This window comes from Neolamprologus multifasciatus, chromosome 22 (genome assembly GCF_963576455.1).
Source record: "Neolamprologus multifasciatus chromosome 22, fNeoMul1.2, whole genome shotgun sequence".
Taxonomy (NCBI): Eukaryota; Metazoa; Chordata; class Actinopteri; order Cichliformes; family Cichlidae; genus Neolamprologus; species Neolamprologus multifasciatus.
In genome coordinates, this window is record NC_140459.1 from 9,064,510 (window position 1) to 9,079,037 (window position 14,528).

Genomic DNA, 14,528 nt, shown 5'->3' on the forward strand with positions numbered 1-14,528 from the left:
GCAATGCTGATCTGCATACCACGTATAAACAGAATCTACCACGCCAAGTTTTTTTTTCTGTTGTCAGTGTAACTAAGCTTGACAATCAGCACTGTAGTACGGGTATGTACTGAATCAGTATCCCACATTTTGATTGATTCTAGTTTCCCGATGTCCACAAATGCATCACAAGAAACATGTGACTCAAAGAAATGATCAATCGATTTCTACTGTACAACTGAAACTGTTTGTGGCTTTGCATTAATAGTTCTAATAGAAAAAGAGGAATACACAAGTGCAATGAACATACCACAGAAACCAAAGAAACGTCAGCTTCCATTCATGTTTATAGTAAGTTGAGGAACTGTAATAAATTACAGCTTATTTGTCATATTCAAATGGCAAATCTATAACATGCAGTTTTAATGTTTAATGTCAAAAGTTCAGGCTCAGCTCTGGTAAATGCTCCTCATTGACCAACACAAACTCTTTGCCTTATATTTATTGTAGTTTGTTAGCATCACATCTCCTGGTCTGCACCATTAGGATCCAACGACAGTTTAACTTTAATATCATAAACTATTAGAAACTGAAAGTAAATATATCCTATGGTGGAAAATAGATCAGAATTAGCCCCTCTTAGTCTGCCTTACAATGTCCTAAAAAGAAGACAAAACCCACAAATCAATAAGAGGTGGCATTAATCACTTTCTAACAAATTGAAAGTAAAACAGAACTTTTGAATGAAATCGTTCACATATATCATTTTGTGCTCGGAGTACAACAGAGTGAGCTGCTTGAATAACTCTGTTTCATTTGCTTCAATCTCTCTGTGCGTCATTTGAATTGTTCATCAGTTTATCTTGGGTTGGAGACTTTGCTCCTTTGTCTTATCAGGTTGTTGTGGGAACAGCCAAAGGACTTTTCTCTGTTAAGATATTTTCTCCCGCATGTTAGATCCATAAACCAGAAGTACATCCCAGAGGCTGTTTGTCACAACAGCAATATTTTTTAGATGTATTTAATAAAAGAAGTTGGAGACAGGTAGTAAAAACTAATGGAAAAAGTAAATAGAACAAGTGGAAGTATAAATAATAGATATAGATCAATTTGAGACATGAGAGATGCAGAATGTTTAATTGGTATGAAAATAGTGATCATTCAGGATTATCAGCCTACAGAACATAAACATCATGAGGAATTGCACTCCTCCAGTGACATTTAAAGCTTAGCATGTATACCAGTACATATATGAGTGCCACTGAAGCTTGGTATTTACTTGATGAATAGTTATTGACCTTGGGGCACCTATTTACTGCTACTACTAATCTGTAGGTGAGCGATACATTATGCTATTTTAGATGGAGGGTGTCAAACTTATGGCCCACCAAAAGGTCCTTTGTAAAGTATGAAAATTCCAGAGAAGTATTTTAACTATTCACAATACTCTAAATTTAAAGGTTTGTTGTGCTGTGTAATTACAAACTGAATGTGGAAAAAAACAAGATCATAAAACTAACGTGAGTTTGACGTTGACTTACTGACACACCTTTAATGATAATCAAGACGCAGAAAATGCAGAAATTCTCGATTATTTTTATTTCATAAAATAGACAGGAGTGAAGTTGAAATAAATATTTGGTTTGTGATACAGAGAAAGCGCTTAAGGCTTAAGACTGAGACAGAGTCCATTTACTGGGCGATCTTGGTGAAGGTTTTCCACAGGGCGTTCAGCTGAGTCTGCAGGTCCTGAGCGCTGGAGTCCAGCCGTTCCCTCAGCTCGTCTCCATAGGGAGCCAACCTCTGCTGGATCTCCTGGGTTTTCTGAGCCACCTGGGCCTCAAAGCTCTGGGTCAGGGGCACCATGTTCCTCTGAAACTCCTCCAGGCTCTGCTCCATCTTCTGTTTCATGTTCTCGGTGTAGGGAACCATCTGGGCCTGCAGCTGGCTCATGCCCTGCTCCAGCTGCTCCTTCAGCTCCTGGCTCTTCTGCTGCAGGACGGCCTTCATGGGCTCTGGGTCCATGGCCTGAGCGTAGGCTTCAGCTCCACTCTTCAGCTCATCCACCTTGGTCTGGATCTTCGCCACCATCTCCTCTGCGTTGGTGCCCATAGCGGCCAGGTCTTTCTCCAGGCGAGCCTTCAGCTGCTCGGCCTCCTGGGAGAACTGAGTCATGAAGTTCTGGGTCAAAGGAGCCACCTGAGTGTGCAGCGTAGCAACGTATTGATTCACGGTGTCGGCGCTCTGAGAGATCTTGGTGCTGATAGACAGAAACAGGAAGTTATTAAACTGAAAACATATAATATATGTACATATTTTGTGCTTCTTCAGACTCCTCATGCTGACTCTTACTTCACTTCCTCTCCCAGCTGGGACTCTCTGATCTGCTTCAGGGACTCCTCAGCGGTTTGTGTGGCCTTTGCAACATAATCCCAAAAGGCATCTTTCACCACTTCCAGGTTGGACTTGGGAGGCTCCGGCCACAGGATGTTGGCGTTGCAAACTGTGCATGAAAGCAGACGGTTAATTTGATCAGCTGTGATTTAAAATGAGTTCAGCTTTTAATTTGAAGGGAAGATTTACTCACCGGAGAAAAGAGCGAGAACGATGAGCGTCTTCATGATTGAAGTTGATGCTGTTGGATGAAGACAACAGATGCTTAGTTTAAAGCTGGATTTAGTGGTTGATTTAAGAATATATAGTTTGAAATAAGATCTTTTACCTTACAGATGCAGCTTGTCTCTTCTTCACTGTCTGATGGTTTGTGCTGTGCAGACGACCGCTCGCGGGCTTTATAGCGACGCTGAAGGTTAAAGTCCTCCTCTGGTTGCCCCGCTGGACAGTTTCTTGTCACTGTTGTGGCTCCACGTCACAATCTTAGTGTTTCCATATCTTATGATTCATGCTTACTGGAATCTGGCTTGGTTAGAGTAGTTTTTCTTTAGGTTTGAACATCCTAAACAGAATCAGGTGCAGCAGAAAACACCTCGTGAAAGTTCTTTTTTCAGGAGAAACACAGGAAAACCAGGTTGCCTCTCCTGTAATTTCCATTTGAGGCTGGCTAGAAATCCTCCATAGACCACCATGTTTAAGTCTTTATTTGTATTGATGAAATAAAGACGAGACTGGTACAAAAATTGTTTTGGATCTCTTTGGTTGGTTTATACCTTTATAACAACTGTGTGGTCTTTCTTTTATTTTTATTTAGTCATCTATTTGGATTTTATTAAAGGCTTAGAGTTAAGGGGAGTGGCCGCTTTGACTGACAGGTGCGCCAACACAAGCAGCCGTTGACCTCACCTCCACTGATATGAGTCACTGAACTGCACCTATTTACCGTTTTTGTTCTGCTCGTGGCTTCTGAGACTATGTTAATGGAAATTTGGGACACATTAGACTTTTAAAGTGACACGTGAAATAGAAACAAACTGACATAAACCAAGTAAATGGAAGACTGCGTTCTTCCATTTGCGCAACATCTCTAAAATTAGAAATATCCTGTCTCAGAGTGACGCTGAAAAACTAGTTCATGCATTTATTACTTCCAGGCTGGACTACTGCAATTCATTATTATCAGGATGTCCAAAAAACTCACTGAAAAGCCTTCAGCTAATCCAAAATGCTGCAGCAAGAGTACTGACAGGGACTAGAAAGAAAGAGCATATTTCTCCTGTTTTGGCTTCCCTTCATTGGCTTCCTGTTAAATCCAGAATTGAATTCAAAATCCTGCTCCTCACATACAAGGTCTTAAATAATCAGGCCCCATCTTATATTAATGACCTTGTAGTACCATATCACCCTATTAGAGCACTTCGCTCTCGCTCTGCAGGCCTACTTGTTGTTCCTAGAGTATTTAAAAGTAGAATGGGAGGGAGAGCCTTCAGTTTTCAGGCCCCTCTTCTGTGGAACCAGCTTCCAGTTTGGATTCGGGAGACAGACACTATCTCTACTTTTAAGATTAGACTTAAAACTTTCCTTTTTGCTAAAGCATAGGGCTGGACCAGGTGACCCTGAATCCTCCCTTAGTTATGTTGCAATAGACGTAGGCTGCCGGGGGATTCCCATGATGCATTGAGTTTTTCCTTTCCAGTCACCTTTCTCGCTCTCTATGTATTAACAGACCTCTCTGTGTTGAATCATATCTGTTATTAACCTCTGTCTCTCTTCAACAGCATGTCTTTATCCTGTCTTCCTTCTCTCACCCCAACCGGTCGCAGCAGATGGCCGCCCCTCCCTGAGCCTGGTTCTGCCGGAGGTTTCTTCCTGTTAAAAGGGAGTTTTTCCTTCCCACTGTCGCTAAAGTGCTTGCTCATAGGGGGTCATATGATTGTTGGGTTTTTCTCTGTATCTATGAAGCGCCTTGAGGTGACTTTTGTTGTGATTTGGCGCTATATAAATAAAATTGAATTGAATCGAATTGAATTGAAAGGTGAAAAGTCTATAACAGTGGTTGGACGTTAACTGAACCCAAACTTTAACCCCTGGTGGATTTTCAGAGGTGAAGAAGTCTTCTGTTGCCCTAATTAGTAGATGCCTACTACTATTTGTGCTGATCGATGTGTTACAGTTTATCAAGTTTTTAACCAAGCTCTCCAAACTCTTCATCCTTTCCTCCAAATATCTGCCCGTCTGATCTCAGAAACCAACAAGCAAACTCTCGGACACTTTGTTAATGAATTTAAACCTAACTAAATGAATATAACATGCTTCATATACCACAAATCCAGGAATTATGAACTATTAATGTTTCTTCAAGTTATTTTTGTACCATTTTCTGGACCTTTGTACCTGATCTTGCACATGAATGGTTTCTGTTTTTATATACAGTCTATGGCTTTTTGATGGCTCGACAGATACTTTATTGATCCCACAATTACTGTGCTGCAGCAGCAGCATAAAGAATAAAAATATGCACACAGTGAGAACTTTATACTGTGAGAGAAATTAAAGAAATATTTACATATACACTAGGTGTAGTTAGTGAAAGACTAATAAAAGCAAGACTCACTGACCACACAGCTATACAACTACGAAGGTTTCCAGGATTTGTAACGTGATTGGACGACACGTCTCAGAGAACATAACCCAGCCCTAATCCCATACACGCTGCCCTCATAGTTCCACCTCACTCTTCCCAAATACGTAGCCTTACACCTAACATCTGTACAGTTACACAATTTTAATTCTATAAACTATTAGAAACTGAATGAAAATCTTTTCAGTCTACCAACTTCCACATGCTTGTTTCAGTTGCTTCAAGGTATTTTTTCATATATATATATATATATATATATATATATACACATCATTTGAAAACAGCGTGGTGTTTAGACTTTAGCTTCTCTTATCAGTTTGTTGAGAGGGAACAGCCGAAGGACGTTCTTTAGTGAAGATAATTTTCAGATCAGAGGGCACCAAGTCTGACTCACACTTTACTGATCTAAAAAAAAAACACCTCTGATAGCCATAAAAGTTCATATGATTAAAGTTAAAAACGTTTAAGCAAAAAAGAATAATTAATTTTTGTTCTTTGAATCTGAAGTTTCAGTGGCGTAAATAATAAAAACAAAAACAAAAAAGCCAAACTGCATGTCACAACAGCTTCAAATAGTGATTATCACATGATCTAATCAGCTGATGATCTAATCAGCTGACATTTCTTACTCTGAGTGATGAGATTTCTTTGTGACACACGCTGTTTGCACTGCAGTAAAACAAAAGACATCTACTGTTTCTCACTTTAAAAATCAAAACAATGCTTAAAGTTTTTTTCTTTTTCTTCAACCTTTATTGAGACTCTGTGATGAAGTGAATCTGTAAAACCAGATGGGTCAGTTACATATGTACAATAGAGAAATGGTAGAAACTCGACTGTTTACATGGATAACTTGATTATTAATATGTAACTCATAAAAATTCTAGTTTTCTCTCACTAGATGGGGCCGCCAGGCTGGAGGGAAACCTCAGAGAAGGTTTGTGGGTGGATAGCAGCAAAAAGAAGAAGAAAAAGAAGAAGCAAATAATTAAAATTAAGTTAAAATAAAGATAGCATTAAGGCTTTAACAAAAATAATAATATGTTTTAAATGAAAATATTTAGGGAAGTATTTAGCTGCTCTTTTAATCCACTACTGTAAATAAATAAATTTAACAAATGAAAAACTTTTTTTTCTTAAAGTTGCCAGTACTTAGCTGGACATTTAGATTAACTTGATTTTTCTCATTTAGGAGTACAAAGGAATTAGTTCCACACAAATATTTGCCAGTTGTTAGAAATTAAATTACTCTAAGTACAGTGAAAGAGTTCCCTTAACATGACTGTCCTGAGTATGGAAACTGTACTTAGTTGTTGTTGTTGTTGTTGTTTTTTAAGGAAACAAGTTTGCATAACTTTTTAAAAGTGGGGGAAACTTCCTGATTTTTCGGTGCAGTAGAATAACTGTTGCAGGACTGGAAATCACTGGAAGAAGAAGATGAAGATGATGGTGACGATGCTAGTTTGGCTTATGGAAATATGTTAAAAACCAACACAACATGTGGCTCCAACGTCCCCTCAGAGGATGAATTGAAAGAAACATTCATTTTAAATTACCTGCCTGTCAGAGTCTTTGTACTTGTGATTTATGTGTTTTAATGCTTAGTTTTACTTTCTTTACTGTCCTTCCTTCCTTCCTCTGAAGTGTTTCCCCTTTTCTTCTTCCCCCTCTCTACATCTCAGTGTTGTCTCAGTGAGTTAACTGTTTCATTATTTATTTATTATATATTAATCTTGAGGGTTTGCTCCTCATGGTCTCATCTATGTTTTTCCCTTCCTCCTTTGTTGTTTTCCTTTTCTCTAATTCTACCCTATTACACAATAACACTGTTGGACTTGTGTTATGTTGTATCAAAATGTAGTTCTTTTCTCTTTGTTTCGTATGTTTTATTAGTGATTATATAAGTATTAGTCTTTGTTGTTCAGCCCCTGCCTGCCTTTCGTTGTCAATTCTGCATGTTAGGTCTGTTTTTTTTAATTAAAGAATTGTGTGATACTTGCTTTTATTGTCTAGTTATGGCCCCAGCAGGCGATCCGCACCATTGCCTTTTGTGGAAGTGTTGTCCTCTCTCTTTTCAGCACCAGTGTGCTTCCTTTGGTGTCTTTAGAGCATCAAAGTTTTGATTTCAGTTTCAGTTTCAGTTTTGATGTATGCAGAAAACAGAAAGCCTCACAGAGTTGATCAGATCAAAAAACACAATGTAAAATTGAATTAAAGTTCTGATCATGTGTGAATTTGTCATTTAGATTTCCAAAATAAACACCAACATGTCAGTCATGTCAGGCAGTGAGAGAGGTCAGATGCTGCTCTGAAAGATGCGTGCAGTGACACTGTTAGCACTCCTGTGATGTGGAAGCAGCCATGACAGCACAGCACTCAGCGCTGGACTTTACTCCTGATTCCTCCACACGACCGGCTGCCTATATATACTGAGTCCTGACAGCACACACAGCATTCAGCAGCTGATAGACTGAACAGAAGCTGCACCAGGTAGGATAGCAGTGAGATTTGTTGCCTTCTCTGACAAAAAAATCACCACAAACTGTTAATTTTACTGAGTTTCTTTACAGGTGTCAGACATGAAGGTCCTCGTGGTTCTCGTCCTCGCCGTTTTCACTGGTGAGAGACTTCTCATCCATTATCTTTGATCAAGAAGTATTCATGATATTCACAAACAACAGTGAATGAGAAATGCTTTTGCCTCATTTCTCGTAGCTGGCTGCAATGCCGACGTCACACACCAGCCCAAACAGAAGGCTGAAATGGTGAGAGATACTTTCTGGGACTATGTTGCAAAGGTAACCGCGACCGCTGAGGAGTCCTTGAAGAAGGTCAGAGAGTCCGAGTTGGGACAGGAAATGAAGTAAGAGTCCTACAGTGCTTAAAAAGCTTGAATTTTGTGGTTCAATTGGTTTTAGTTTATATTGACAGAAAAAACTTGAAGATGAAGAAGTATTAATTCAAAGTTCTGCTTATCTCTGCAGCACTTTCATTGCAACAAGCACTGATGCCATCAACACGGTCACCAACACCCTGCGCACTCAGGTGGCTCCTCTGGCCCAGGACTTCATGTCTAAGTTCTCCCAGGAGGCAGAGAAGCTGAAGACCCAAATGGAGACGGATTTGGAAGCCGTGAGGGCCCGACTGCAGCCCTACACCGAGGAGCTGCTGGCCAAGGTGGAGGAGCTGAAGAAAGACACGGCCTCCTACGCTGAGGACCCAGAGGCCTTGAAGGCTGCCCTGCAGCAGAAGAGCCAGGAGCTGAAGATGCAGTTGGAGCAGAAAGTGACCCGGCTGCAGGCTCAGATGGTGCCCTACACAGAGGAGATAAAGGAGAAGATGCAGGAGAGCCTGGAGGAGTTTCAGAGGAGCTTTGAGGCCCAGATGACCCAGATAAGCCAGAAAATCAACGGTCTGATCCACGGGCGTGCTTAAAACTGACCCTGTAAACGGACTAGAATAAAAACTAGGTGTCAGATATTTTCTTCTGCCTTGTCATCAGTGATTGCTGCTAAGTCAGAGTGGATTTTAATGTCTACATAGAAAACATAATACCTCATGTTACAGATTTTATATCTGTGAAAGAGCCTCTCAGGGCTCTTGGCTTACATGTTACGTTTTACCTCTAAAAGTGTTATCTGACAAACAACAATAAACACATTCAAGGAACTTTTGGTCTTTTCTTTGTGTTAGAAAGAGAAAATACATGTGATGTTTAAAAAAAATGTGCAAATGAAGTCAAGCACGGTCACCTTTATGTGTCTAACAAAATCTCACAAACACAGACCGAGCAATACTGCAGAGAAAAAAACAATCAAACGTTTAAACAATGAGCAGAAAAATCATCACCATCAGATAACAAAATGCAATTTTTAAAATTTACTGCCTCACTTGATCTGGTAGCCAGTGTTATCTGACTTTACATAGGTTTTGCTACTAGGTCAGACTGTTATCTCTGTGATAACTTTGATCTTCGGCGTGTTCACTGTTCAGGAAAGGTTAAAACAGATACAACTGTTAATTCTGCTCATAGCAGTTCAACAGAAACAAGAAAGCTGCCCTGTATTTGTGGGTGAAACATCAAAAAGAACAATATTGCAGCAAACATTACACATGTTTTTTTACTTTTTTAAAAATTGCAGATTCTCCATAAACTATTAGGTACTTTTAAGTAGAACGAGTATGCAGGGAACCAAAGGACACAGGTGGGCGAAGTCAACCACAATGAAGAATGAGGCTTAGGGCTTGGAATCTCTAAGAGGGGAAATAAAGGAACACAAAGACAAGACAAAGGAAGACAGCACAGTTTCTAAAAAAGCAACAAAGGAACAAAAGCTCAGTAAATACTAAAAAAAAAAACATTGATCCCTGAACCCTCGCCCTGTCGGTGTGGCTGGTGATCATGCCATTTTTTTCAGCAGGATTTAAGAAGAGAGCGACTGTGGGATTTTTCAATCAATGCATCAGGACGATATCTTTAACAATACAGGGGCTCAGATTTGGTTGAACGTTTGCTCGTCACATGGTCACCAGTGATTTCATCATTTACACATTGTGTTTCTATCTTTGCCCTCATTCTTCTCCGTAACAAAATCCTCTAGTTCTCCACCTTTTTCCCATATCTGAAATTTTTGTCCTCACTGTCATGCAAACCAAATACTCACAGAGCCCAACCTCTGATTGGTAAGTAAACTTCTTTAAAAGTGTTTCCACATGCTGCCAAAATACTGTGGCATTAATTTAATTACAAAGCACAGAGTTTGTTTTATTGGTTACAAAGATAATTAATTACACTTTGTCAGAATACAGAAGTTTGCGGTTTGGTTTCTTTGCTGTTTCACTAAAAATATATATCAAATAAATATTAAACTTAATAAATAATGATAAAATTATTATTTAAATTGATAAATAAATAAAAGCATTCGTTTTTATTCATGTTAAGTGCCTTGTAAGTCATTAAAATAAAAGATCACATAACTTTTAGTGTTGCTGTTTTTTATTTACTGATTTTTAGAGGTCAAAATAGAAGAAAAAAAAATAAGACAAGCAAAACTGTTAAATCGATAAACTAAATAAATGCATAAAAACAATTTAGTGTGTAATAAATGCACTACTGAATATTATCTGTTTACTTCATGTTAAGGTAATGTCAACATGAAGTAATAAATTTAATAGTTTATTTGGCTGTTAAAAATAAATCAAACAACTACACACTATGTGCTTGGATTGAAATATTCCTTTATGTAAAATACATGAATGCTACTGTACAGTGCTTTACAAATTTATTATTGTAAGGTTTATGTCGCAGTATTAAACACGCTCATAATTACCAAAATATATTATACTTCTATATTTGTTTATCCACCACTATGTGCAACAAATTTAATCAAAATTATATATTTTTAATGCTAAAATATATAATTTTGTTAGCCATTATTTTTCACATTTACTATTTTAGAAAACAGCTGAAAAAAACAGTAAAGCATGTTATTATTTTTCAATTAAGATGCCAAATGACAGTAATTTAGTGCAATTCATGAACAGAAAAAATAGTTTTAGTGGTTGAATGACATATTTGATTAATTTCTGACTTCTTACAAATAAAAAAGATAAAATAAAAATATAAGTTTTTTTTGGTCTAAATATTTGTAAAGCAATATATTTGTATATTAGTGCAGATGTCTTCATGACTTTTCAGATTTTTTTTTTTGCATGTTATATGTTTAATGTATCACATTTTCTACGTATATCTTTAATAAGAAGAAGGCTACATGTAAGTTCCCACATCTACAGACAATAAAGCTATTAATTTGCTCTGTTCTGTGTCAAACTTGCGAACTGGAAAGTTTCCCATCTTATATCAGTCCTAGAAATGAACACAGTGGCAATTAAAGAAGACTTTGAACCAGATCCAATGAACAGTGATATCAAAAAAACGACCTTTAACCTCGTCACTGTTGTGCTGTCAGCTGGCACTGGCTGAAAAGGTCACGGTAAAAGAAAAAAAAATAAATCATGTTTCTCTGATCATGTGATGGTGCTCGAGGCAGAGTGGCTGAAAGAATCACACTTTAGTTAACAAACTCAAACACAAGTTCAGCAGAAGATCAGAGAGGAAGCCGTGAGTCCAGGTAATTAAAGTGTTTACTATTTCTGACCTGTGTCTGCACGTCTCCTTTCTGTGTGCGACGTGGAGCCAAAACGACACGCTCAGCAATAAAGTTACAACAACGCAGTTTGAGTCGGGAACTTCGGCCACAGGTCAGAATTCCTCTTGACATCTATGTGATTACATCAACAGCCCCCAAACTGTATAAATACTTGGAGACGAGCTCAGTCGTTCTCACAGACGTCACAGATCAGATCGCTGAGGTAAGATTACCGATCTGAAATCTTTAAAAGTTGAATTTCTTTTTGTAGTCCAAAATATTTGAATACTTATTAGATTCATTAATCAAATCAAATGAGAGTTAGATGATTTAGACAACACAATGTTATGTATTTGTAAATAAAGGGTCTCTTGAATACGTTTTTTAGTCTTTTGTAACTAAAATTTATTTGTACATCATATTCCAGGTGTCCTAATCTCTGGTCATCATGAAGGTGTTTGCAGTAATCCTTGCACTGGCGGTCTTCTCAGGTGAGTTTATTGTCTATTTAGGGTCAAATAATAGAAAGAAAAGTGGATGCAAAGTAGAATACAGGAGTGAGAATGAGGAAAGATGTAAGCGGCTGTTACATTTGGGGGCTTTTATTTTGAAAAAATGCGGCCTACACCAACTCAACTTTTAGTTACATACTGAATAAAACAAACGATGCGTTCTGCAGCTTTTTTAGTCATCAGAGTTATCCTTTAATAGTTAAATGCTGCTATAGGTCCCAGATTTGACAAATTAAAACATAATTTTAAAGCCTTATACTACAATTTGCATCTTTTGATCAAAGATGGATAACCATTCAAAAGTGACCATTTGACATGTTTTCCTTTGTTCAAACCAGGCTGCCACGCACGAAGCTTGCTTCAGCAGGACTGGCAGGACAGCTGGGAAACCACAGTCGACAAGTTTAGGGATTACATCACGGACCTGAACTCAAAGGCTGATGTAGTGGTGAAGGACATCAAGAGCTCCCAGATCAGCAGAGAACTGGAGTGAGTTCGATTATTCCTGTAATCGTAGTCGAGCATACTGACTTTCATCAGGGCTGCTCGGCTGTCGGCTGCATTTAAATCACTAAAATTGTGATTAAAAATTAAATCCAGCTCATAGAATTTTATCCTTTATTAATATAAAACAGTAACATGCATAAATTGTCTCAGTCAGTGTCTCAGTTCAGCAGCCAACCATTAATTTCAATATTTTTGTTCAAGTTTAAGTTCACAGAAATTTTCACTTCATAAATTAAATACAAATTGCTTCTATCTAGTTACTAAAGTTTAACTCCACGACTTAGAAACACTGAATTTACAACAGGAACGCTCTTAACAAAATGGTGCTGGGCCTTGGCTTTGTTATATAACGGCAGAGTGTCATAGTCTGATCAGCAGGTTGCAGTGAGGTGAGACATTTTGAGAGCTGAACTTTGACCTGCACTTTGTGCATCTCCTGAGTTTTGCTTTAGTCCTACAGTTTACCGAATCTTTCTCAGTGTTTCAATTAAAATCTGCTGATATTTCTACTTCTCTTAAATAATTCAGTGCATCCAGAGCTAATGTGATGCTTTACCCCCTTTGGATCCTGAATGCATCAAAACCACAGACAAAACCTCTAAACCGATCCATCTCCTCTCCCGTCCATGAACAGCACCCTGATCCAGGACAGCATGGCCGAGCTCGCCATGTACAAGGATGACCTGCAGACCAAGCTGGCTCCCTACACTCAAGAAGCCGCAGATCGTCTGGGCAAAGACATGCAGCTCATGGCCGACAAACTCCGTGAACACATGACTGAGGCCCGAGAGCAGATGGACAAGTACGTCCAGGAGCTTCAGACCATGATGGAGCAGAACACCGACGACGTCAGGAGCAGAATCGCCACCTACACCCGTAAAATGAAGAAGCGCCTCAGCAAGGACACACAGGAGATCAAGAGGTGAGTGGGACAACCTCACCAGAAGAATAACAACATTTGGGGTTTTTTAACAGTGTAGAAAAACAAAGGAACAGACAGTGAGTGGATTATTCAGGTGAAATAACCCAAACTCAGCTCAGATATTAGGATTTGATGCTTTTTAGCTGGTGAAATATAAGAAACATTTTGGTGTGAAAGAAGGAAATAATTTAACCTTGGTGGGAACTTTTACCACTTTTTTGTCTATTTTTCAGTTTGACTTAATGTCTTAATGATTAAGCTATTAATAAATGATAAATGAGAGTCGTATCTTAATGAAAAAGTATATAAACATATATTTTTCAGACACGTCACAGAGTATTTTGAGGAGATTCAGTCCCGCACCTCTGAGAACGTGGAGGACCTGAAGACTAGACTGGACCCTTACTTTGCTCAGGTGCGAGACAACGCCCAGACAAAGATCACCACCCTGAAGGACCTGCTGACGTCTCAGATGGAGAACATGAAGCTCAAGATTCAGAATACAGCTGAGGACATCAAAGATCGCCTTGAGGACACCACTGACAACCTGCGATCCACCCTGAAGGGGAAGATGCAGGATGTGCGCGACATTTTTCAGTCCTACGTGTCCTATTTCAGTGGAAGCCAATAAATCCTACAACTAGCCTGGACTGCTCATTTATCCATCGCTTCATAAGTTAAAACCCTAATTCAACAGTTTAAAGTCATCAAATGTGTTTGTTCGACCACTCCCTGTGACTTTAATAAAAACCAGCTGCTCACATTTGAGTTCTCTGTAGTGTCTTCAGACAGCTCATTTGCAGTCATCTCTCACATTCAAACACCTGATTTAAAAGAGTTACACTTTGATGAGATGAACATCCTGAAAACAAGACGAAGACTACTTCCTGCAGAGCATATGGACACTGGAAAATAAACAACTTTGTGTTTGAAAGTTATTTTTGCCTTTGACCGCTACGCTTTGTTAAAAGCGACATATAAATTACACAGAACATTTTCCTACACATCAAACGGTATGCCATCACAAGCACATTAAAGATTCTACAGTAGAAAATATACCTTTTTTAAAATCCCATTATTATGATAACTAAAACCTGACATTTAAACTTTAATAATATCTTAGTTAACCGAAGTAAAAAAAAAAAAATTGCACTTCTGAAAGAAAAACAGGATCTTGAATTGTTTTGTGTGCTCATAAAATAAACCAAAAGACAAAACATATGCAAATAATTCGTTTTAATTATTAGTTTTAATTAACCTTTAGTGTATTTGCTTGCTTAGAATTCTGATGTCTACTGGACAGTGATTCGGCTGTCTTCAAAAAGGGTTTGTTTTAAATGTGGGTTCTCCTCTAAGTTTTTGTACCTGGCCATGTTTTTATAAAAAAGAAACTAAATCAAGCAAATCCATTCAGGAAACTCATT

At 38.4% G+C, this 14,528-nt stretch overlaps 3 protein-coding genes across 3 annotated transcripts; 2 read left to right on the forward strand and 1 right to left on the reverse strand.

The window, feature by feature from the left end:
* Positions 1-1,100: 1,100 nt before the first annotated feature.
* LOC146492897 (uncharacterized) lies at positions 1,101-2,782 on the reverse strand. Its single transcript, XM_085148718.1, has 4 exons — positions 2,702-2,782; positions 2,567-2,614; positions 2,332-2,482; positions 1,101-2,239 (listed from the first exon to the last, which is right to left on the reverse strand). Exons 2-4 carry the CDS (start codon positions 2,598-2,600, stop codon positions 1,672-1,674), a joined length of 753 nt encoding a protein of 250 aa, XP_085004844.1. The 5' UTR covers positions 2,601-2,614; positions 2,702-2,782; the 3' UTR covers positions 1,101-1,671.
* A 4,568-nt stretch (positions 2,783-7,350) lies between these two features.
* LOC146492898 (apolipoprotein A-I-like) lies at positions 7,351-8,683 on the forward strand. Its single transcript, XM_085147557.1, has 4 exons — positions 7,351-7,504; positions 7,585-7,633; positions 7,730-7,877; positions 7,999-8,683. The coding sequence occupies exons 2-4, from the start codon at positions 7,594-7,596 to the stop codon at positions 8,447-8,449; spliced, it is 639 nt and encodes a 212-aa protein (XP_085003683.1). The 5' UTR covers positions 7,351-7,504; positions 7,585-7,593; the 3' UTR covers positions 8,450-8,683.
* A 931-nt stretch (positions 8,684-9,614) lies between these two features.
* apoea (apolipoprotein Ea) lies at positions 9,615-13,867 on the forward strand. Its single transcript, XM_085147556.1, has 6 exons — positions 9,615-9,697; positions 11,316-11,386; positions 11,591-11,654; positions 12,014-12,164; positions 12,817-13,104; positions 13,429-13,867. The coding sequence occupies exons 3-6, from the start codon at positions 11,612-11,614 to the stop codon at positions 13,733-13,735; spliced, it is 789 nt and encodes a 262-aa protein (XP_085003682.1). The 5' UTR covers positions 9,615-9,697; positions 11,316-11,386; positions 11,591-11,611; the 3' UTR covers positions 13,736-13,867.
* The last annotated feature ends 661 nt before the right edge of the window (positions 13,868-14,528 follow it).

What these genes read in the sequence shown, in the direction of transcription:
- LOC146492897 (XM_085148718.1), bottom strand. Translation starts at nt 2,600, where the DNA reads ATGAAGACGCTCATCGTTCTCGCTCTTTTCTCCG. An exon ending in CGTTCTCGCTCTTTTCTCCG is followed by an intron (nt 2,483 to 2,566) that starts GTGAGTAAATCT and finishes TTTCATGCACAG; the next exon opens with TTTGCAACGCCAACATCCTG. An exon ending in CAGCTGGGAGAGGAAGTGAA is followed by an intron (nt 2,240 to 2,331) that starts GTAAGAGTCAGC and finishes TCTGTCTATCAG; the next exon opens with CACCAAGATCTCTCAGAGCG.
- apoea (XM_085147556.1), top strand. Translation starts at nt 11,612, where the DNA reads ATGAAGGTGTTTGCAGTAATCCTTGCACTGGCGGTCTTCTCAG. An exon ending in CAGATCAGCAGAGAACTGGA is followed by an intron (nt 12,165 to 12,816) that starts GTGAGTTCGATT and finishes GTCCATGAACAG; the next exon opens with CACCCTGATCCAGGACAGCA. An exon ending in GACACACAGGAGATCAAGAG is followed by an intron (nt 13,105 to 13,428) that starts GTGAGTGGGACA and finishes TATATTTTTCAG; the next exon opens with ACACGTCACAGAGTATTTTG.
- LOC146492898 (XM_085147557.1), top strand. Translation starts at nt 7,594, where the DNA reads ATGAAGGTCCTCGTGGTTCTCGTCCTCGCCGTTTTCACTG. An exon ending in CGTCCTCGCCGTTTTCACTG is followed by an intron (nt 7,634 to 7,729) that starts GTGAGAGACTTC and finishes CATTTCTCGTAG; the next exon opens with CTGGCTGCAATGCCGACGTC. An exon ending in GAGTTGGGACAGGAAATGAA is followed by an intron (nt 7,878 to 7,998) that starts GTAAGAGTCCTA and finishes TTATCTCTGCAG; the next exon opens with CACTTTCATTGCAACAAGCA.